This window comes from Lepus europaeus, chromosome 18 (genome assembly GCF_033115175.1).
Source record: "Lepus europaeus isolate LE1 chromosome 18, mLepTim1.pri, whole genome shotgun sequence".
Lineage (NCBI taxonomy): Eukaryota > Metazoa > Chordata > Mammalia > Lagomorpha > Leporidae > Lepus > Lepus europaeus.
The window spans coordinates 53,723,640-53,746,652 of record NC_084844.1 but is presented as its reverse complement, the minus strand read 5'-3'; the positions used below and the strand labels follow the sequence as shown (position 1 = coordinate 53,746,652).

Below are 23,013 nucleotides of genomic sequence, written 5' to 3'. Positions count from 1 at the left end.
TTACTCGAGCCTTCACTGCTGCCTCCCAGGGTCTGCATTGGTGGGAAGCTGGAATCAGGAGCTGGAGCTGAGAACTGAACCCTGGGTACCCTGAGGATGTGGGATGCGGGCATCTTAACCACTAAGATAAATGCTACTCCTCATCCTTGCAATTTTCAGGGTCATTTGCAAATCTTTTCACCAATCCTTGTACCCATGGAGACCCCTGTGAGGGTTGACTTCCTGTATCTTTGTGTGGATGCCATTGTAATTATGTTCATCAAAATTCTTGGTTAGCCAGATCACCCCATTCATTACTTTACAGGGTCAGAAAATACAGAGACCATTGTTCTGTGTCCTCCCCCTGCCCAGTCCCTAGACACATGCCCAGTGAGTTTACTGGCCCTTTGGGAGGCACTGGGGGCTTGTACATGGACATTCAGGGTGGCCAGAACCCTCACTGCACTTACCAGGAGGTAGATAGGTCTGGAGTATCCACAGTGGTCCAGCCTTAGACAAGTTATAGGTACTCGTAGAAAACTCCTGTGGCCCTCAAGTCCATCTCTGGTGACGGACACCAGTGACAGCCGTAGTGTGAAGCTTGCTCCTGTCTTCATGGACAGAGGGATGGAGTAGAGGTGTTAGGACAAGTGGCTAATGGAGGAAGAAGAACAGAGGATGATGTTTTCAGGGGACTGGAGTTGGTCAACTGGCTGGTAAGCTCAAGTGTCCCATCTCTAAGAACTTTTAAAATTTTTTATTATTTATTTTCATTTTATTTGAAGGAGAGAGAGAGAGAGGGAGAGAGAGAGAGAGAAAGAAAGGAAGGAAGGAAGGAAGGAAGGAAGGAAGGAAGGAAGGAAGGAAGGAAGGAAGGAAGGAAGGAAGGAAGAAAGGAAGAAATTTTTCATATACTGGTTCACTCCCCAAATGCCTGCAATAGCCAGGGCTGGGCCAGGCCAAAGCCAAGAGCCAGAACTCCATCAGAGCCTTCCACATGTCTGGCAGGGACCCAAGTACATGGGCAACCATGTGCTGCCTCCCAATACATTAGCAGGAAGCTGGATCAGAAGCAGTGTAGCTGGGGCTCAGTCCAGGCACTCCTGTATGGGGACGCTGGCATCCCAAGCAGCGACTTCACTGCTGCACACATGCCCTACCCACCTTCCTTGCACTGTCATGCCAGGAAGGTTTCTGGTAGAGGGGAATTCTAACACGAGTGGGGAGGGGGTATTGAAGCCAACAGGATGTGAACTGTTGCTGCCTCATCCGTCACGAGCCCACCCATCTCCCCTGAGGAGCGAGGCCTGAGGACACGAGAACCGTACCAGGTTTGAAAGCGTCCTGGAGACACTTTAAGCATAAAAGTGCTTAAAGCTTGGTCTAGAGGGGCGAGGCAGCCCTGCTACCCAGGTGGTTTCTAACAAGAGGGGTTTGAGGGTTATTCATGGAGAGTGCCTGCAGAACCTCAGATGACCTGGGCACGTGGATGAGAAATTCTGCACACAGACAAGTGGAATTGGAAGGAAAAAAAGGCAAAGCTCGTGACTCTGGCTTCTTGGTGGTAAAAGCTGGAGGCAGTGCCTTCTGACTCGCTTTGCACACAGGGGTCCTCCTGGAGCAGCTCAAGGGAAGTGTGTGTGCTCACACATGGGCTGGACGGGAGCTGCACAGTTTTCTTCCAGGGCTTCTTTGAGCCTTGGCTCCAGGGTCTTCAGAACGCCTGTGGTCCCCACTGAGTTTTCTCTCAGCCTGTAGCATGCTTTGGTCTTAACCTTTCCACCTGAACAGATTCCTGAACAGATTCCTGGGCTCAGGATTCTCTGAGAAACTGATTGCCTGCAGAGCCAATGAAAGGGGGTGGAAGCTGGCAGTGGACTCACAGCACCTAGGTCTTTGGTCTCCAAGCTTCAGTCTCCAGGACAGAGACGGTGATGGGTGTCAAATAGCAAAGGTGGGGGCCATCTGGGTGGGCGCCCGATAGAATGAGGGGGAGAAGACCAGAGATGATTCTTTGTCAGCAAGGGAAGGAATGGCAGGCCCCATCTCTCTGTGTCCTCACTTTTTTTTTTTTTCTCTCTCCTGCCTCTTGATCTTTCTCTGTGATTTGTGGCCCAGGCTCTCCGTTCATTTTTTAGCCCTCTATAAAGAGCATCGTGTCTGCTAAGGTCTGTTTCTCCCCATTGTGTGGGAAATGTGGTCCCCAAATTTCTAAGTTAAAGGAGGTGAGGCCTTTGGGAGGGTCATGATGGTGAGGCCCTCACGATGGCATTGGTGGCTTCCTAAGAAGAGGAAGAGACCTGAGCTGGCAGCCTGCTCTTTCTCTCCACGTGGTGCCCTCTGCGGTGCTGTGGTGCAGCCGGAAGATCCTCATCAGATGTTGGCCCCAGCCTCCACAACCATGAGAGATACATGACTTTATAAATGACCCCGGCCGTGGAATTCTAACAACAGAAAATGGACCAAAGCAGCAACACGTGCACGTGAGTCTGTAACTGGACTTAGGATTGTTCGTACGGCTTCGTAAGCTGATTTTTAGTGTTCGGCTTTGGTCTGTCTTAGCACGACGTCTTCATTCTTTAAAGATCAAGATTTGCCTCAATCTTTCAGGAAGGTGGAGTACATCCCCAAAGTACTTTTGCTAAGGAGGATACGTGAATGACATTTTCCAAATCCTTGTCTGAGTGTGTTGCTGTTGGTTTCGCTTGCAGAAGGCAGCCTGGCTGTGTAAGAAGGTCCTGGTGTTTTTCCCATGAAATGCTGGAGGTGGCTTTGCAATACGGTTGCAGAGAAACCTGATTTTCCTTCTTATTTTTATTCTTTTATGGAAGAGGCCATCTTCCCACAGAAATGATCTTAAGGCTTTGTCTTTGCAGTGTGACTGTTTTGTCAGGGTGCGTGTGCTTGTTGGTCTTTTGAAATCTGTGTTGCCTTCAACAGTGCAGGACTCTCTCTGCTGCCCAGGTCAGGAAGGGTCGACCGCCTACCCACCCACCCATCATCAGTCTTTGTTTATAGTTTGTTTTCTGTTAGAGCTTTTGTCCTGGTCTCTTCAGGAACACCCAGTATCCATATCTTGGCTTGCTGTTCTGTCCTCCTATTTCCACTTTTTCCCCTATTTCCTCTGCATTTGGGGGAAAAGTCTCATTTGTTTTGTACAGACTAATTCACTTTTTTGGGCAATCTAAATTCAGTGTTTTATTGCAACCTGCATACATTTCCCTTCTGTTATAACCCTTAAAATTTCCCTACAATTTTTGTATTTTCCTATTCCTTTTTTTAACATTTTTGTCCTTGCTTCCAAACTGACTTCCCTGTGTTTCTTTGTATTTGTTTGCTCTCTACTTGTCTTTTTTTTTTTTTTTTTTTTGCTGGTGTCATCCAGGCTGTATCTCCTTGCCCTTTGTTAAGGTTGCTACAGTTTTCTGAAGTGTCTCTTCTGGATACTGTGTAAGGTGGTGATGATTCGCCATTTCTGCTTCCCTTGCCACTGCTGGAGATAAACACTTCGTATTACCTGTCTCCTCCCTGGATTCATTGTAAGGAAGCCGTGGATCAGATCTGTAGAGAGCTGGCATTTGTTCATAGGTGGAGCACGTACCTTGCAGGGACTGCCATTCTTCGTGTACTTTGTTTGATAAAATAGCCTCCAATCTACTTGTAGCCCAGTTCCTACCACACTTCCCAGTTTCCATTCATCATGTGTTCATTCAGTGTTCTGGGCCCTGTGCTGAGACTGAAGCTAGGAACAAGAGGAATGGGGCCCTGCCTCCCTGGTCTGCAGTCTGTTTCTCTGTTGATGGGGCGGCCCTTCCTCCTCCCCTTCCTCATCCTCCCCCCCCCCCCCCCCCCCACTCCTCACCGAGGCTCTGAGTCTCTGACCTTCAGAAAAACGCAGTCTGTCTCCTATAAAGCTTCTTGTGAAGACTGCACACCCCAGAATGCACTGTGCCATTGCCAGGGACCCACCCCCCCCCGTCTTCCTCCCCACCTGTATTCTCTGAGTCTCAATTCTGCATGGCGGGAAGGCTGCCAGAGCAGAGAAGGGCAGTGCTTCCACCTGTGTGATGGAGGAAGGGTGCCCAGGATTCCTGTGGATGTAGACTCTGAGGCTGGTGGCATCACTTTAAGGGTGGGCCCCTCCTTCCTTGTGTGTTTGCCTAACCCCTAGTCAGTGGCGCTTATCATCCCCTGGATAGCTGCTCCCAGCTCGGTTTAGGAGTCTACCAGCCTTAAACAGGTGTCTGGCAGAAAGGTGGGAGGTGGCAATGAATCCATTCTCCAGCCCAGCTGGGTCTTGGTCTTCCTGGTGACTCCTTGCAGCCCCTACCACTGAGTGACCCCTGTTGAGTATACAGAGCTGGCAGTGGAGGCCACTCCTGGCTACTGGGGTCTGGGTTACTCAGGGTGCCCTAGTGATGGAGCAGTTCCCGGTCATGCATGGCTGCCTCTGGGTGTCCAGCTTGCTATATGGTAGGGGAAGGAACTTGCCGGAGAGTCCTTTGTGGAGGAGCCTTCGAGCAGTGCCAATCACAGCCCTGGGCTCATTAGTAGTCATTGTCATGGCAACGGAGCTGCCAGAAAGTGGCTCGTTAGGCTGACAACTTCAGAGATGTTATATATAGATCTGGGTGTGGGGGAGAGGGGTGTGGGGCCCTCTGGATAAGCCTTTCTGTTGAGCTGCTCTTGTGTCTGGGCTTGGGGTGTGAGAGGACGCAGAGTGGGGGCCCTTCCGACTCTGATCCGCCGGCTCAGTGAAGTGTCCCACAAGACCCCGCTGGCACCTGCCAGTGGCATTTGCTTGCTGCTGCTTCCGGAGAAGGTAAGAAGCAGGTGCTCCCAGCAGAGTTCTGCAGGTGGAGGGATTGGCGTCCTGGGCTGAACTTGAGTTTGAAGAGTGGCAGAGGCTGTGGGGAGCTGGGTAGAGGCTGGAGACTGCCTGCAGGCAGAACCTGGAGTCTCCCGTGAAGGGTTCGGGGCTGGGGGACAGGAGTGGTCCCTTTAATAAGTAACCATGCAGCTCAGCACTGGCTTTTTACAAATTGTGCTTATTAAAATTTTATGCTCCTGGTATTATTTCAGAAGTGATGTTTTCTACTGAATCACTGAATGTAGGACTCGCCCAGGAGACTTGTTAAAATGCAGACTCCCGGGTCCCAGGGTGATTGGGTGGTGGCATCAGGGCCTGGGAATGTGCATTTTGAGCCACATCCTGTGACTGAGGGGGTGTCTTGGGGTGTCCATGCTTTCAGAAACTGCTAGAGGGGCTCTGCTTTTGATCTCTGGATGACTCCTCTTTGCTTGCCTGCTTATTTTCCCAGGGGAAATCAGTAGCCACCATTAAAAGGAGAATGGGGGGGGGGGGGGGCTTGTGTTTTATATAAGAATGCAAGGAAGTCAGCCTGTAGCTGGGGAACGTGACGGCTTGCATGAGGGTGGTGATATTTTTGCACATCTCCCAGGAAGGCATATGTTCATTCAGAGACCAGGAGAGTCGGGCCTGAGTTAGTTGTCGGCCTCTTTTTTTTTTTTGGGGGGGGGGGGTCCCAGTGAACAAATGAAATTGATTCTGGATAGGTCAGGAAAAAGGCACTTAGGGGAGCCCGACTTTAGGTCACGAGATAAGAGTCACTAGAAGAAAATGAATATTTTTACATAATTTGGTTTCACCGTTTAATTAGCTGTGCAATATAGGACAAGTTGCTGAATCTTCTAAATTCCAGGATTTCTCATTTTAAAATGAGAATAAATGACATCTGTGAAACAGGCTTGTGTAAAGATTAGATCATTGTGTAAGGCACCTGGCCCAGTCCACGGTGTACTGGAAACATTTGGTGAGGGTAGAAGTCACAATTGATGGCACAAGTGGGATCTGAGCTCAGCTGTGCCTTGAGAGCCTATTAGACTAGGGTTCTGAGATGGCCTAGAAACCTTTTGATACCGAAACTTGTAGGGGAACGTTCGTGGCAGTGTTTTTCATAATAGCCAAAAAGTAGACGCAATCAAGTGTCAACCATTGATGAAGGGAGAAGCAAAGTCTGGGTCTCGTGTCTGAACAATGGTCTGGTCTTCAGAAGCAGAGAGGAGTAGCCTGCTCATCTGTGCTGTAACATGGACAGACCCCGCACCCATTGGAGAGGCAGAAGGCGCCTACATCTCCTCCTATCCTTAGAGGATGGTCTTTCACATTCAAAAAGTTCATAGAAAGCAGAATTGAAAGACAAGCTTATTTCAGTGCAAACTATTTGACATCTACACATAGTGTTTTCGTAATAAGCAATTTTCACCAAACTTTTTGAAGACCCTTATATACATAGATTTCAAAATGTTTTTGCACCAAAATAAACTGACCTTTTAATCTTATTTTTTCCCCTGAACTTTTTAAAGCCCTCGTGGACTCTTAAGCAGCCCATATTTAAACTTTTATGTATTTATTTATTTATTTGAAAGGCAGAGAGAGAGAGAGAGAGACCTCACTGGTCACTCATCAAATATCTGCAACAGCTGGGGCTGGTCCAGGTCAAATCCAGGAGCCTGGAACTCAGTCCAGGTCTCCCATGTGGGTTGCAGAAACCTGCATACTTGAGCCAGCACCTGCTGTCTCCCATGGTGCACATTATCAGGAAGCTGGATTGGAAGCAAGGGAGTTGGGACTCGAACTCAGGGACTCTGATATGGAATGAAGGCATCCCAAGTGGCATCTTAACTGCTGCACCCAACACCCACTGAAGCAGACGGTTTACTGAACAAATCAGAGAGGAAAGTAAGGGCAGAAACCCCGCCTTGCACCCTGGCTGATGAGGGTGGCTCTTTCAGGTGCTGTTCTGTAAACACCTAGTGCATTTCTGAGTTGGAGGAAGTCACCTTCCTCGCTCCACCATGGCACCCTGATTTACCTCTAGGTTCCCTGAAGGTAGGGCTGTGTCATCTCTGCCTCCAGTTCCTGTTCCCATGGGAAAGAGCTGAGAGACTTGAAGGAGAGAAGCCACAGGACTAAGGAAGGCAAGGGAAGGGTTTATCTAGGATGGAAACTAAATTGAAAAATGAGTTGGGGAGAGACCGTAATTGCTGGGTAGACTCACACCGCATACTGTTGCTGACCGGGGCCACTGCAGGGTACTTCCTTCCTTCCTGTCTTATGCAGACCCTGACATGCTAAAGAGAGAAGCGCTGTGCTGCCTTGGAGGAGGGACAGGTGCCCTCACTGCTCTTCTGTAAGTGGAGCACCGAGGGTCCGATGGTTCATCCTCCTGCTCTTCACCCTCTGAAAGCTGTGGTCCCTTGCTTCCCAGCTTCTCAAGAGGAGGCCTCGGTCAATGTCTTAAAGTGTCCACAAGCATTGGCCTTTTATGTGAAAGTGATCTTGGAAACAGAAACCTCAGAGGATGGTGACATCCCCCACGTGGTGGTGTTGGGGTGGAAGTGGTTCAGTCTCATGAGCTTCACAGCGCAGTAGGCAGGTCCTGGGGGAAGCTTGGTCTCTTTCGGCCCCTCTCCATTGGGAGCACCCATCTGGGGAGCATTCCTGGTGCTGACCTTCTGCCAGCTGCCCAGTGTGCATTGTTAGCTCCCCCCCCTCCCCCCGCATCTCCCACAGCGGGGCTGATGTTATCATTCTTCCTCTTATAGATGCCAAAATAGCTTGGTGGAGTCATTTGCCTGGGGTCACATGGCTATTGCTTGGCCAAGTCAGGGTCGCACTGACAGCTGCTGAGCCTGAGGTCCGAGAGCTGTTCCCACTGCCCCTGTGTCCCTCTCTCTGCTGTCCATTTCTGGCCAATTCGATCTCTAACCTTGCCCCGTAGCTTTTAAGTAAGAACTTCCTGTCCCCCCCCCCCAAATTATTTGAGCAAGCATCCACATCTTCCCCATCCTAGGAATCCCACAACATATATATTTTATGTGCGAGGCAGAGAGAGACACACACAGATGCCACCCACTCGTTCACTCTTCAAATGCTTACCATGTCCAGGGCTGGGCTGGAGTTGGAGACAGGAGCCGGAAACTCAATCTGGATCTCCCATGTGAGTTGCAAAGACCCAGCCATCATTGCAGACCTCCTCAGGGTCTGCATTAGCGGGAAGCTGGAAGGAAGAGCCAGAGCTGAGATTCGAACTAGCCACCCTGACGTAGGACCTGAAATGTTAGCACCCCCAGTGGTAGCGGATTTCTCTTAGGTCAAACACTCACACTCCCTGCCCTTTCACCTCCCATGCATATTTTACTCCCAGCCCCCTTGGCCAAAATGTAACCTCGTGGACATGGGGTACTTCAACACACACACACACACACACACAGGTCATTAAGTCATGATATTTCACAATGGACGGTGCACCGCAGCTACGCAGACAGCAGGAGAGGGACTGCTGCTAGAAGCGGTGGGAGCCGTGGCTTTCCTGATGGCAGGCACGCAGGCCACAGCAGGAGGCACGCGCTTGTGGCTCTGCAGCCTCCACAGAGCGGGAGAGCAGCCTGCAACCCTTCCCTTTCAGTCGCAGACAGCAGGAGAGGGACTGCTGCTAGAAGCGGTGGGAGCCGTGGCTTTCCTGATGGCAGGCACGCAGGCCACAGCAGGAGGCACGCGCTTGTGGCTCTGCAGCCTCCACAGAGCGGGAGAGCAGCCTGCAACCCTTCCCTTTCAGTCTGTTACCTCGTGTTCCTGAACAAAGGTCACCAGTGGCCAGGCCGGGGGCGATGCTGAGACTCGGAGCCGATTGCCTCGGCTTTTACGTTTCTGACCAGGTTCTGGCTTGGCTTGAGTAATTCACAGCTCCTCTGACCCCTCCATGCTGGCATTCTGTGTGTGGGTCAGTTCACTTTGTTCGAGAGGCACAGCCATCGTGTGGATTAATTTGGACCTTCTGTCCTCATTTTTAAACATCCCGTAGGTAACACCATTCATGTTTGTGTTTAGGAGAAAAAATTTAGCCAGAATGCCTAAGTCAACAGAAGACAATAAACATTACCCAATAATGGCAGCAGCAGGGGATCCCAGATGTTGCTGTTTTAGCATCTGTGTGTGTGCTCTGTGTCTAATTTCTCTGTCTTACCTGTGTTTCTCTGATGGTTTTTTAAGAAAAGTAATCCTGCATGTGTCGTGAAGGGCATTAGACAGTGTGTAGTGGCAGATGGTAAAAAGGCAGGTCTGTCTGTTACAGGGTCCCTGCCTGTCCCCTTTACTGGAGTGATTTGGATCCTGGGTGAGAAAACCTTCCATCCCATGTTTCACAGGTCTCGGCATCATTATTGAATGTTTTACGTCTCGCTCTGCTGCGGCTTGCATGAACCGCCTTGGCTAGGTTTGCATAGCAGGCCTGGGATTCGTCGGCCGTGGCAGTCAGCGGTCCTGTAGATGTAACCTTTAGGTTCCACAGCGGGAGCTCGTGGAGTGACAGGATCCCCCCAGGGGGCAAGCATCCCTGTGAGCGATTTTGCAGGGGACGGATGAGGAGACGAGACCAGGTCCGTTGCCCTCTGTGCTCCTGGGGAAAGTTGTCCCTTCTGCAGTGGCTCTGATGCACACACGCTCTCCTCCACCACCCCTCCAGTGCCTGCAGCCCCTGAGATCCCAGGTGCTCCCTGTGATCCAGCCCAGGGAGGCCTGTGGGCCACACACTCCCTGTGTCCACCTATTTTCCAGAGTGACGTCACCAGCCCTGACCTCCGGGTTGGAAGATAGCTGCCGAACTGCTGCAAGTATGTGTGACCTTCTCTCCCCTTTCCGACAGAAGCCTGGGATGGTCCCTCCTCCGCCGGGAGAGGAAAGCCAGACGGTCGTCCTCCCACCTGGCTGGCAGAGCTACCTGTCTCCACAGGGACGCCGTTACTATGTCAACACAGCCACCAACGGTGAGTCCCGCCCGCAGGTGCCTCCCTCACCAGCATACCCACTCCTCAGCCCAGCGTCTGTCTCTGGAGGGGCCGCCCCTCGCCTGGGGGCTTCTGCTTTATAGATCTGTGTGCAGCGGCTGCAGTAGAGTTTTGCTGTTCCCACGGTGCCGGGCCAGAGGGAGTGGGGGAGTCCAGATGTGGAGCTGTAGTTCTGGGGCTGTCTTCAGGTTCGGGTCATCCTCAGACTCTCATAGGCACCCTGGGCATCTTCCTGGAACGCAGCCTCATGGTCTAGGTCTGTGTTTTCCAACAGAGATCTGAACAGATTCTGTGGTCAACAGCTTGGTTGGTGTCCAGCTCCATGGGTTAAGCTTCTGTGTGATTCCTTGGAGCTTGGAAAATCTTACTGACGCTGAAGTTCCAAAGCAGGGGTTGTCAGCGTGGGGTTTTCCTCATTTCCCCAGCACATCTTTCTGGCTGGTGTTTCTCAGAAAGTTCTATAGGAAACCTGGGGCTGCATCTGGCAAGTGACTCAGGTTCTGTGTGCTTTTACTAATTGTGCAGGTCTGTGCCTCAGTGCCCCCCAGTTACTGAGGACTCCCTGGGCCCTCTCCATGACTCCGGGATTCCGAGACGTAGCCTGGAGAAGGTTTATGAAAGGAAGATGCACGGGGTAGCAGGTGCTAGAAGCAGTGAGTGGGAACGTAGCAGGGCTATGGTTCTGGGCAGGGCAGGGCAGATAGCTGAGAACCCTGGGTGTGGACTTCCAGACCCCATGAGGTCGTTGCCATGAGGGAACTGCAAGGATTGTTACTTAAATCTCGAGCCCTGTCCCTGGTGCCAATCAAAATAATAAGGACAAGGTTTGGGGGTAAAGGAAAGAGAGCAGAGGAGAGCATAGGACTCCTGCTCTGCTGCAGGTAGGTGTTTGCGGGCTTTTAAAGGGGCTATAGGAAGTGGTGCTGGTTTGACAAAAACCACCAAACAGCTGCAGGTGTCAGGTGCCATGGTTTGTCATTAGATCGATGACAGTGTGTTCCCTCTCTGTTTCATCATGGTGGTGCATGAGGCCCACCGGTGGTGAGAGCAGATCTAGTTTAACCAGCTTCCCTGGCTCTGGAAAAGAAGTTGAGATAAGCAGCACGGCAGTGTGTGCCTGAGGACAGGGGCCCCCGGGAAGCCAGGAGTCCAGCCCTGAAGCATCCACTTCCTGGCTTTGCATTTAAGTGGTAAAAATTGTTTGCTTCTGTTGTTTACCTGATGAGATACAAGATCAGCACAAGGGGAGTTAGATTTGCCTGGGATCCCAGACAAGTGGGCCAAGGCAGACGTGGAGTTCGACCCACATGCACCTGCTAGCCTGGCCTTGGCTTCTCACTTCCCTCTGTGCCTCCCTTGACTTTGTGGCCTCCTCTCCCTACCGCAGGGGGACTGCAGGATCATTAGTGTAGCTTATGATCATGAACCTGCACTAGAAGGGCTCTGGTGACAAGAGACAGCTGCTGCTTTGGGAGACAAAGGCAGCAGCTGTCAGGTGGTTTCTTCCTATCTCATTGGCAAGCTGCCCTTCTGTGGGTTCGAGGGGTATTCTAGAGGAAGAGGTAACCAGAGCTTCTAGGAAAGGGGAAGTGTGACTATTTCTAGCCCTCCTAGTCTTACACTTCCTCTGAACAAACACGTGTGCAGCTTTGCACCTTTGTCTAAGACAAGAGTTTCAGACGGGGTGTGCTCAGTGCCGCTCCACCTGGGAGATGCAGGATTTAAGCCAAATGATCCTGAGATGGTCAAGAATTTGGATCCGTTGCAAAGGTGCATGGGTGGAAAAATGACTTTCTAACATCAGCAGCAGCATCTTTAAAAAAAAATGAGACATGAGTGTAGTCTCAGAATAAAAAATTCTGTGCCTATCAGGTTTCAAATAAAAAGCAAAAATCAGGCTGGTGTTGTGGCACAGCAGGTTAAGCTACCACCTGCAACCACTTACCATATGGGCTCCAATTCGTGGCTTAGCCACTCCACTTCCAATCCAGCTCCCTGCTAATATGCCTGGGAAAGCAGCAGAAGATGGCCCAAGTGTTTTGGCCTCTGCCACCAACGTGGGAAACCCAGATGGAGTTCCAGGCTCCTAGCTTTCACCTGTCCCAGTCCTGGTAGTTGTGGCCATTTGGTGAGTGAATCAGCAGATGGAAGTGCGTGTGTGCTCTCTCTCTCTTTCTCACTCTGTCTTTCAAATAAGTAAATAAGTCTTAGTAAATAAAAAAAAAAAAAGCAAAAATCACTGTTCCCATGCCCAAGAGCTGGCTATCACCTACAGTTTTCCCACTATTCCAGTATATCTCATCTTCTAGACATATGTATGCTTGTTCTTTTACAATTAATTGGATAAAATAAATAGAAAATATGTACTGTCCACGTTGTTCTTTAAATGACTGAGTCCGGGCCTCATTGCCAGCTACCATATCAGTCTTTCTGCCCCGATGCTTGGGTCTTTTGTGGCCACACCTGCCAGACGGGCAGGTGGAAGCACCATTCACCATTCCTGCCCAGGAACACCAACACCCCAGCTCACCAACACCCCAAACCCTCCTCACGGGACACAGAGTCCCTGTTCCAAGCCTTGTCTTTGTCTATTTTTCTTACCAAATATAATTGTCCCTTGTGGGATTGGTTCCAAGACCCCAGGAATACCAAAATCCATGGATGTTTAATTCCTATATACAACATGGTGTAGTATTTGCACATGATCTATGTACGTCCTCCTGTGTACTGTATTTTTGTTTAAAATATATTTCATTTGTTTGAAAGGCAGAGTGACAGAGATGGAGCGACACAGAGAGATCTTCCATCTGCTGGTTCATTCGCCAAATGGCCACAACAGTTAGGGCTGGGTCAGGCCAAAGCCAGGAGCCTGGAACTCCATCCTGGTCTCCAACAGTGGGGCAGGGGTGGGAGCAGGGACCCAGGTACTTAGGACATCTTCTGCTACCTTCCCAGGTGCATCAGCAGGGAGTTGGATCAGGAGTGGAGCAGCGCGGGGTTCCAGCCAGCACTCAACTGTGGAATGCTGGTGTTGCAAACAGCAACTTACCTTACTGGGACACAATGCCAGCCCTATATAGAAGTACACTTTAAATCATCTCTAGAGGATGCACAACATCTAAGGCAATGTCAGTGCCATGTAAATAGTTGTTTTGCTGTTTTGTTTGGAAAGTAATGACAAGAAAAAGTCTGGCCACAGTCAGTACAGATGTGATTTTTTTTTCCAGCTGCGGTTGGCAGGATCCTCAGCCTTGAAACCCACAGATACAGAGGCCATCATCTCCTCTTTCTCCCTTAATCCCTAATCTCTTCTTTCCCAGAGGGTGCCTGGTATAATAGGTGTCCTGTCCCCTTTTGTTGCAACCATCACCAGCTAAAAGTGTCATTTCCCTTTGTGCAGCCTGGTGCTGGCTAATCTGCTTATTCTCACATCCATTAGCATTTTATGGGTGAGAATTGTCACAGTGTTTGCTCTGGGGATGCAAAATCAAACCGGAGGCTCTCTGCTTTCAGAGACTGCAATTCTAAGAGGGCCAGAGAAACAAATGAGTTGAGTGTCTCTAGAAATCCCAAATGCTTCCAAATCCAGAATTTTGAGTTTCCACTCGTGATATACAAGTGGAAAATTCCACACCTGACCTCACGTGACGAATCACAGTCACATCAGATACACTAAAAATAACTGTAAGATTGCATGTATGGTATATATGAAACATAAAGGAATTCCATGTCTGCATTTCTGTCCCATCCCTAAGATGTTATGTGTATGCAAATATTCCAAAATTTAAAAAAATTCCCAAATATGAAGCACTTCTGTCTCTGAGCTTTTTGGATAAGGGACATTGATCCTGTATAAGCCCATCAGCATGGTAGGTGTTAGAATGGAAATCTGAGAGTCCAAGGAGGGGATAGTCAACGTTATCAGGGTGTCAGATGTCTGAAGTGACCATGGGAACAAAGGCAAGGCAGCTGGTGGACTTGGCCTTGGCAAGGATCAGAGGATAGTAAGTAAGGGGTGTGGCCTTTTGAGACGTGAGCTCTTTGTCCTGTGAGCCATAGGAAGCCACAGAAAGCTCTGAGCAGTGGCTGACGCCATCAGAATGTTGTAGCGAGCTGGCTCGCGCTACAGAGAGAAGGGTGTCAGGATGGTGAACACAGAGCCCAACGACTAAATGAGAAGAGAAATAATGAGGTCAAGCACCACATCCACAGCAGAGGCTGAGGAGGCAGAGCTGCGGTCCGTGAGACAGGAGATGGCAAGGCAGGGATGGGCACCGCTCACGTTCCTCCTGGCTTTCTGCCTTGCATGATGGAGCCCTGCAGTGAGAGCATGCAACACTGGGGAGAACCAGGGGAGGCTTGGAAGAAAGAAAATGCATCTATTTGAGTATATGGTTCCTCGGGGGTACATTCAGGGGGAGATGATTAGTGTAGGTTTTGTTGGGTGGACCTGTGACTCGGGATGCATCTGGGCCAGAGCTTGGAACCTGGGGAGCCATGTGGGTGTCCAACTTGGCACGCGAGAACCAAATACATTGCACCTCTGTGTGCCCCCTTGGGCTGGTCACCTTTGTGCACACCCATGGGTGCTGGCCTCAAACTTGTATTTCTTCAGTGGAGAACTGCAAAGATGACCTTGGGCAAGGAGGCTTTGAAGGAAGGCATCGTCAGAGATAGGAAGGGAGAAGAGATTGGAGGAGGGGGAGTCAGAGACAGACAGAAATACAGATCAGAATTCTGGTGGAGTTGATGTTTTAAGTCACCGGGAAGCAAGGTAAGGGGTCGTGGCCAGATGCGAACATGAGGTTTCAGTTGTGTTAGTGCAGGTGTGCTGTGGCTTTCATAGATATCCCCAGGTCCTCCAAGCATGCTTCATGGGACACTGGGAAGTCCCTGTCCCCCTACCCACTGAGGCTTGTGGTTCTGTATGGTATTTCATCACGTGGCATGGCCCTGCGGTCAGCCCTGAGGACTCCGGTATTAGGAAATGACCTGTCTTGCACTGTCTAGCAAAATGTTCCATTCTTATCACACATAGCTGAAAAATTGGGATTGTGTTCAGTTCATGGACAGTGAGCTCTTATCAGTAGCCTACCCCAGACAGGGACCGAGAATCTGTCACTGGGGGGTGAGGGCCTTAGTCTGTTCCAGCTGCTGCAGTGAAAGACCATGGACTGGGGTGGTAACAGAAATGGATTTCTCATAGTCCTGGAGACCAGAAAGTCTAGAATAAGCTGTGGGCAGGTTCAGTGTCTCCAGAGGTCCTCCTTTTGTGGCCAAGCGACACCCCAAATTAGTTGGAGGTTTTGCTGTAGAACCCTCAAACTGGGTCCACTCTCCCTAAAGTGATTGACACAGAAAGCCAATCCATGACGTCGGGGTGGTGGAAGAAAGCAGGTGTTTATTGCAAAATGAAGAGCCAGAGGCCAGGCAGCTGTTGCTTCATTCCTGGGCTCCCCGAGCAGTCAGGGCTGAAGGTTCTTCTAGACTGAAACTGGGGCTGAGAGGTGTGTGATCAGCTTGTGTCCAAGTTCCCGGTTGATCAGTGGAGCTCATGGTGACCTTCCCTCCACTGGTCAGGGATACCATGATCTTTAGGGAATTTGTGATGGCCAGGTGGGCTCCAGTTGGTCTGGGGGTTACATGAAGGTGACGGTTATATTCTGCCCAGACCTGGAATTCCCCTACACAAATCACTCCTGGAAAATACTGGCCACCAAGGTTCTTATCTATAGGAGAAGCAAATGACTCCTTAAGTCTGGTGATTAGAACCTTGTAAGGCCAGCTGGACTGCTCCCTCATAGAGGACAGGCCAAGGACACCTCGGACCGGCAAGAGGCTGGGTCCTGCTTTTATGTTCTAGGGGTTCAGTTTCACCTTCTTTCATGTCAGACACACTCCCTTGGGCTTCTCTATAAGGGCACTGACCTCACGATGATGCAGCCTCCTAAGCCAATCACCCCCGCAGAGGCCCCGACTGTCACACTGACTGTCACATTGGGGGTCAGGCTTTCTCTTGAACATATTCAGGCCACAGCAGGGACGTCTTACTTGCACACCAGATACTCAAGAGCATCTCTGTCTCAAGAGACACAGCACAAACTTGGTTTCTCCCACTTACAGTTGGAAGCCCACGTGCATATATTTCATTCCTGTGCAGCCATAGGAAAAGACACTGGCCTGTGAGATATGACTTAGGACACATTTTACCATTTGGACATGGAAGGGGTATTCGAAGCCTGTGTTGAAGGCCAAGATTCGTTTTTATTTACTGTATCAGTTAGTATCTTACCATTTGCTTATCTGTCTTTGTACACTTTAGATCCAGTAGGTTCATTCATTCTATCTACGCTTTTCCATATCTAAAGGAGAAAGCATTAAAGGGATGTCTTAGCCTAGTCTCACTAGAGAGCAGAGCCTGGGGCAAGGATTAAGTGTTAACTGCACCCGGAGCACTGAGGGTGGGTAAGAGAGGGAAGGCCAGGAAGATGCCTTGGGATGTGGCCTAGTGTTTGACAGTGGAATACGGTGACCCAACAGGTAACGCTCCCTCTGATCTGCTGTTTCCCACTGGCTGAGCCCCAGCCCTTGAGAGCTGTTTCTCCACAGTTTGGGATTGCATCATCTGACTCCCAGCAGCTTCTCAGAAAGCCTGACGCCAGCCCCCACAGCCTGATGCCTCATCCAAGCCCAGGGTGCATGGTCAACAGAGCATGAGTGAGCCATCAACCACGCTAGAAAGGTGGGCAGTTGATGGAAATACAAGGAAGACCCAATGTCGGCGTCCCAGGCAGAGACCCCCTTAGAACAGAGTGCCATGGAGTGAGTCTCTCTCATGTCAGGCTTGGTGACACGATCATTCGGACATGTGGGTTTCAGTGGCTAATTTCACTTCATCGGCATCCTACAAGAGGTCTTCCCTACTGTCGAACACAGGGGTAGCCAAGCTACGGCTTACTGGTCAAATACAGCTATTTTTGTAAGTAAAGATTTATTGGAACACACTGTGCCCTTTTGTTGATACACCATCTACATCTCCTTTTGCATAATAGTGAAGAGCTGAGGGGCCAGCGCTGTGGCATAGGAGGTAAAGCCACCGCCTGCAAGGCCAGCATCCCAGATGGGCGCCGGTTCAAGTCCTGGCTGTTCCACTTCCCATCCAGCTCTCTGCTATGGCCTGGGAAAGCAGTAGAAGATGGCCCAAGTGCTTGGGCCCCTTAACCCGCATGGGAGACCTGGAAGAAGCTCCTGGCTCCTGATTGGCGCGGCTCAAGCCGTTGCGGCCAATTGGGGAGTGAACCAGCGGATGGAAGACCTCTCTCTCTGACTTCTCTCCTGTGTAACTCTGACTTTCAAATAAATAAAGTAAACCTTTAAAAAATTAGTGAAGAGCTGAATAGTTGTAGCAGAAAGGGACAGAAAAAGTTTGCTAAGCCCTGGTCTCATGGTAAAACTCATTTGTTTTACAAACATGGAAATGGAGCCCCCCATACACTGAAACACATGCTCAGAGTTACCTGGCCACTTATAAGCCAGGCAATGACTGAACCCCAGTTTTCTTTTCCTTTATTTCTTATTTCATTATTTATCTGAAGCAGAGAGAAAGAAGGGGTAGAGGGAGGGAGCATTCATGTCTGCTAGTTCATTTGCTAAATGCTCATAACTTTAGGTCAGGAGACTGAAGCCAGGAGGCCGGAACTCAATTCAGGTCTCCCATGTGGGTGTCAGGAACACTGTTACTTGAGCCATCACTGTGGCCTCCCAGTACCTGCATGAGTGGGAAGCTGGAGTCAGGAGCTGGAATCTAACCCAGGCACTCGATGTGGGATACGGATGCCCTAACCAGAGCCTCGATCCCTTGGCCAGATGCTCCTCCCACTCCCTGTTTTTCACCTCCATATTGGCAAAGATGGGCATGGGTGGTGGTGACAGTTCAGAATGAGAATAACCAACTTTGTGGATGCATTGATAAAACCAGCAGAAATTACTACTTTGAGGAGAAACCTGCCTATCTCATTAGAGTGTCAACTGAAACCGGGGATCTTGGAGTTGCTGTTAAGCCTCTTTTGACAAAGTGTCTACATCTGTAAATGCTTTCTTTTGTCTGTGAGTGAAGCTTGGAGGACTAACCTAGGATTTAAGCTTTTGGATTCACTTGCCAAATAGTCAGTAATTTTCTTGATTTCTTATTTTAATTTTTCTGTTAGAGAGTGGGTTCCCATTTAACTTTATTATTACATCAGGAGCTAATGTGAGCTTCTGGCTAGGTTTTCCAGGAGAAGACTTCTAAAATGCATTCTTCCAGCTTTTCTTTGTTACACATAATTGGATACTTTTCTAACTTGCCAAACAGAACAGCCCGATAATGCCTTGTTAATAAAAGTCACCCTGAGAAACTCCTACACCCAAAACACCAATTTATTTCTTTCTGTCCATCTGTCTAGAGCAAATGGGAGATTTCAAAGATGCTTGGATCTGGCACATTCAGTTGATTAAATGTGGTGTTCGGTGTGAGTGTGTGTGTGTGTGTGTACATGCACATTCCTTATTTTGGCTTTATTATTTTTCTTTTATGGATCCTTTGTGGATGGTTATTAGTCTTTAAAGTTTGCTTGCTGCTAATCTGCTTTGCTGTGGGTTTTGTTTTCTCTGTGAAGGCACCGTTTTAGCTTCTAACGTTTAGGTAACACTTCAGTGCATAATACACCCTCCATTTTCTGCCAGTGTTTAAGACCAGTTATCTCTTGTCTGTGGGAAACGCTCAAGTCGATTAGAGAGTCATTCACACTGCCAAAAAGCTAAAGACACAGCAGAGTCAAAAGGCCAGGGAAACAGACTTTTTTTTTTTTTTTTCTCCATTCTGGGAAGTTGAGTGGCTTTGCTTTGCAAAAGGGTACTTCTTGATACACCTTGTGAGAAGGTTTCTCGTGGGCTGTTAGGTGAAATTACTGACTAGTGGCAAGCGGCTCTGATGTGGAGATGGAACCAAGCAGAATGTGTGGACTATCACCCAACAATTCCACGCCTAGCTATGGCCCCAGGAGGATTGGGTCCACGTGAATACCTGTGTATGCTTGTTCATAGCACCATTATCCACAATGACCAAAAACCACTCTGACATCCTTCAACTGGTGAATGGATAAATGCAATCAAAGTATCCATGCAGCGGCATTCAGCCTTAAAGAGAATGAAGTGTTGATGGAGCTGCGCTGTGAGAGAGATGAGCCTGGAGAGCCGTAGGCCAGGTCAAGGGAGGGGGGACACAAAGCCTCGGACCGCGTGATTCCGGTTACCCCGAATGCCGAGAACAGGCAAATCCACAGGCACAGAAAGTGGATGAGTGTTTTCCAGGGGCTGAAGCATGGAGCAAATAGAGAGTGACTGCAAATAGGAGTGGAGGTTCCTTCCAAGGCCATGGAAAATGTGTTCCAAGCTTTGGTGTTGTGAGCATTATGCAACTCTGCATATCCTGGAAAAACCCTGTATTATATGTGCCTTTACAGAGGGAGCTGTCTGGCACGTGAATTATGTTGCAATGTCAATGTCACTAACAGCAGGTGTGTGTAGGGATGATAGGCAGACTTGGGACTTTCTTGGTGACCTTCCAGAGCACTTGGTTGGGGATTCCTTCCTCCTGATTCTCAAACTTTGGTGGACACTGCAAATACCTAGAAAGTAGAGTTTGTTTAAAATAAAACAAACAGTCCCCACCCCCTCCAGAAACCAACTATCAATAGCTTGGTTTGGGTAGCAGGTACAATGGCACCTGGGATGTCTAGTTGCAGTATTGAATGCCTGGGTTCAAGTCCAGTTCTGTTCCTGATTTCAGCTTCCTACTAATGCCTACCTGGGAGGCAGCAGGTGATGATTCAAGTAGTTGGGCTTCTGCCACCCATAGGGGAGACCTGGATTGAGTTCCTGGCTCCCGGCTTTGGCCAGGCCCAGGCCTGGAGGTTGCAGGCATTCAGGGAATGAACCAATGAGTGGAAGTTCTCTGTCTGTCTCTGTCTCTCTGCCTTTCAAATAAATAATAAATAAATACTGCATATACTTCCCAGGACGGACTTATCAATGAGAACTTATATTTAAAGAGAGTAAATATTTCTGTTTTATATTTTGCAGTTGTTGTAACAGTCACCACTTTTTTTTTTCACTTGCAAGGAGATAACAACAGACTTGGTAGAGGCCTGCTCAGTGGATCAAGTGAAGTTGGGGAGCAAATTAAATCCAATTTTCACTTAACGAAATACAGTGAGAAAATGCAGGGTTCTTTAAACAGGTAAACATGCATCATAGTCCTAAGATTAATGGCTATCTACCATGAGCTTGTAATTAAAGTAGAATCTCATGAGTGAAGAGATTTGTGATCGAGGTCCAACTGCCAAGGAAGGGCGTTCCCTGGGCTCACGTTTCTGTTGTTCAGGCCATCAGGGTAGCTGACTGGTGTGTATTTTCTAGCCTTTATTCTTAGCTGGATATCAAGGTGGTAAAGCTAGCCTTATCATTTTAAACTTTTCAGTTAGTAGCTCAGAAACTTTTGAGCTTAGCATTCTTGCTATTAAAACAAACAAACAAAAAAAGAAACAGGAAACCACCTACAACTTCTGGTTTCAACTTTATTTCCAGCTAATGCTAAGTGAAAGAATCTGGTATTAATGTTGTCTTTTTCAAAAAAGATCAATGGATCGATTTGAAAAAGTGATAGGGACAGACACACACACACACACACAGAGACACAGAGAGACACACAGACACACACACACACGGGGCAGGGTGGGGGCAGATCTTCCATTCTCTGGTTCACACCCTGAACAGTCTCAACAGCTGGAGCTGGCCCAGGCTGAAGCAGAGACTCCACCCGGGTCTCCCATATGGGTGGCAGGAATCCATGTACTTCGGCCATCCTCTACTGAATTAGCAGAGAGCTAGATCAAAAGTGGAGCAGCCGGGACTCCACCAGTCATTAGAGCCATCAGTATTCATTAATTAAGGCCTAATGAGAGCTCAGATTTGTGGTGAATTGTGTACCCAAAAAGAATGATATTTGCCTGTGATATGGGATAGCACATCTGTCATATGAGATACCAAATCTCAGGCCACAGCACTAAGCCTCTGTTATCTTCCTTTTTATATTCTGCTTAGCACTGTGATACATGGTCAAGATGAACAGCTTCCTTGCCTCTGATGACCTGTTTTTTTTTTTTAATATCTATTTATTTATTGGAGAGGCAAAGTGACAGAGAGGAGAGACAGAGAGAGAGAGAGGTCTTCCATCAGCTGGTACACTGCCTAAATGGCCGCAATCGCTGAAGCCGGGCTGATCTGGAGCCAGGAGCTTCTTCCAGTTTGCCCTTGTAGGTGCAGGGTTGCAAACACTTGGGCCATCTTCCATTGCTTTCCCAGGCACATTAGCAGGGAGCTGGATCAGAAGTGGAGCAGCCGGGACTTGAACTGGTGTCCATGTGGGATGCCGGTGCTGCAGGCAGAGGCTTAACCTACAACGCCACAGTGTCAGCCTGATGATCTCTTAGAGTCCAGTTCATACCTGGGAGGTTTGGAGGAGCTGTGAAGTTTCTCCTTCATTTTTTCTCTTTTCCAAAAACGTCTAGCCTGGGGCATCCAGCCTGACTTCCGCTTTGGTCTAGATGAGCATGCCTGTGTACAACTCCTGTCCCTGCTCTGTTCCTTGCACCATGTAGCTCAGGGGTCCCACGGAGTCCAGCAGGACCCGGGAGTACAGCAGAGATAATCCATGAAAGGTGGCAGACTCTCCCTCAGTCATTAGAGCCACCAGTATTCGTTAATTGAGGGTAAAGAAAGGTCAGGCCTGCTATGAATTCTGTACCCAAAACGAATGATATTTGACTGCTCCGTGAACCCTTTTTCAAAAGTGCTGGATTCCTAGGGAAACTGGTCCATTTTCTGTTCCTATGAAATGCCTGTGGCTGGGTCATTTTTCTAAGTTTATTTTGGCTGTAGGTTCCAGACCTGTAAGGTTGAGGGGCGGGGTCTGGTGATCTGACAGTCCTCAGGTGGCACAGGGCATCAAGTGACAAAAGACAGGGAGTGCCCCTGTGTGTCTTCTGATCTCTCTCCCGCTTGGTAAAACATCACCGGTGTGCCACCATGGGGACCCTGTCCTGATGACCTCACCTAACTGTAGAGACCTCCCCAAGACCCACAATTGGAGTGGCACCTCACAGTGAGGATTGAATTTTAGCACAAGAGCCTTTGGGGCCCTGCTCAAACCACCCCCCACACCATAGCATGACAGTCTAGTGTGTCTCCATAGGTGGGACACAGGGGAGGTGGTGATCAGACAGGCTCACGACTCTGGAATCTTGGTGGGTTGTCCACAGATGAAGTAGATATTACACACCACATCGTCTTTGGAGTAGGGGCTGGCATCGTGGCACAGTGGGTTAAGCTACCACTTGCAATGCCAGCATCCCATACCGGAGAACTGGTTCAAGTCCCAGCTGCTCCACTTCTGATCCAGCACCCTGCTAATGCATCTGGGAAAGTGGCGAGAATGGCCCATGTACTTGAGTCCCTACCACCTACGTGGGAGACCCGAATGGAGTTCCAGGCTCCTGGCTTTGGCCTGGCTCAGCCTGGCTGTTGCCAGGTTATTTGGGGAATGAACCAGAAGATAGAAGATCTGTTTCTTTGTGTGTGTGTATGTGTCTGTGTGTGTGTGTCTCTCTCTGTCACTCTTTGAAATAAATAAATCTTTTAAAAGCAACCATCATTAGGGCCGAGACTATCCATGGAAGCATTTTATTCTATGTACACTGTGTCTAACAATGTTCAGTTTGTTGCCAACATTGAAAAAATTGTGAGATCTTCCCTAAACATATGGATCCCTGTCTTCTCTGTGGTGTGGCCCATTCCTGCCTGAGCAGAATTGAGTGGAGGTGAGAAGGTTCCCACTTACCCTGATTTTTTTCAGGCTGAGTTGGGCGCCATGCGTGTATGGTTATTTTCCGTGTCCAGTTCTGGGGGTGGTTGAGTTTTAGCCCTGGGTTCAGATGGAGCCTCTTGGTATTGCATCAGGCATTATAGGTGAGAGGCAGCCCCAGACAGAATGCATGTTATGGATGCACTTGGAAGTAGGAAAGAAAAGATCCAGGGAGTGGGCAGGCGTTTGGCACCATGGTTAGG

The 23,013-nt window shown here is 49.2% G+C and overlaps 1 protein-coding gene across 4 annotated transcripts in view; it reads left to right on the top strand.

The window, feature by feature from the left end:
• GAS7 (growth arrest specific 7) overlaps positions 1–23,013 on the top strand; it is a 238,943-nt gene that overhangs the window by 143,855 nt on the left and 72,075 nt on the right. For all 4 annotated transcript variants that reach the window (XM_062216544.1, XM_062216547.1, XM_062216546.1 and 1 more), the window contains exon 2: positions 9,708–9,828. In XM_062216544.1, coding sequence (XP_062072528.1) covers positions 9,708–9,828 — 121 coding nt within the window. The remainder of the gene's footprint in view (positions 1–9,707; positions 9,829–23,013) is intronic.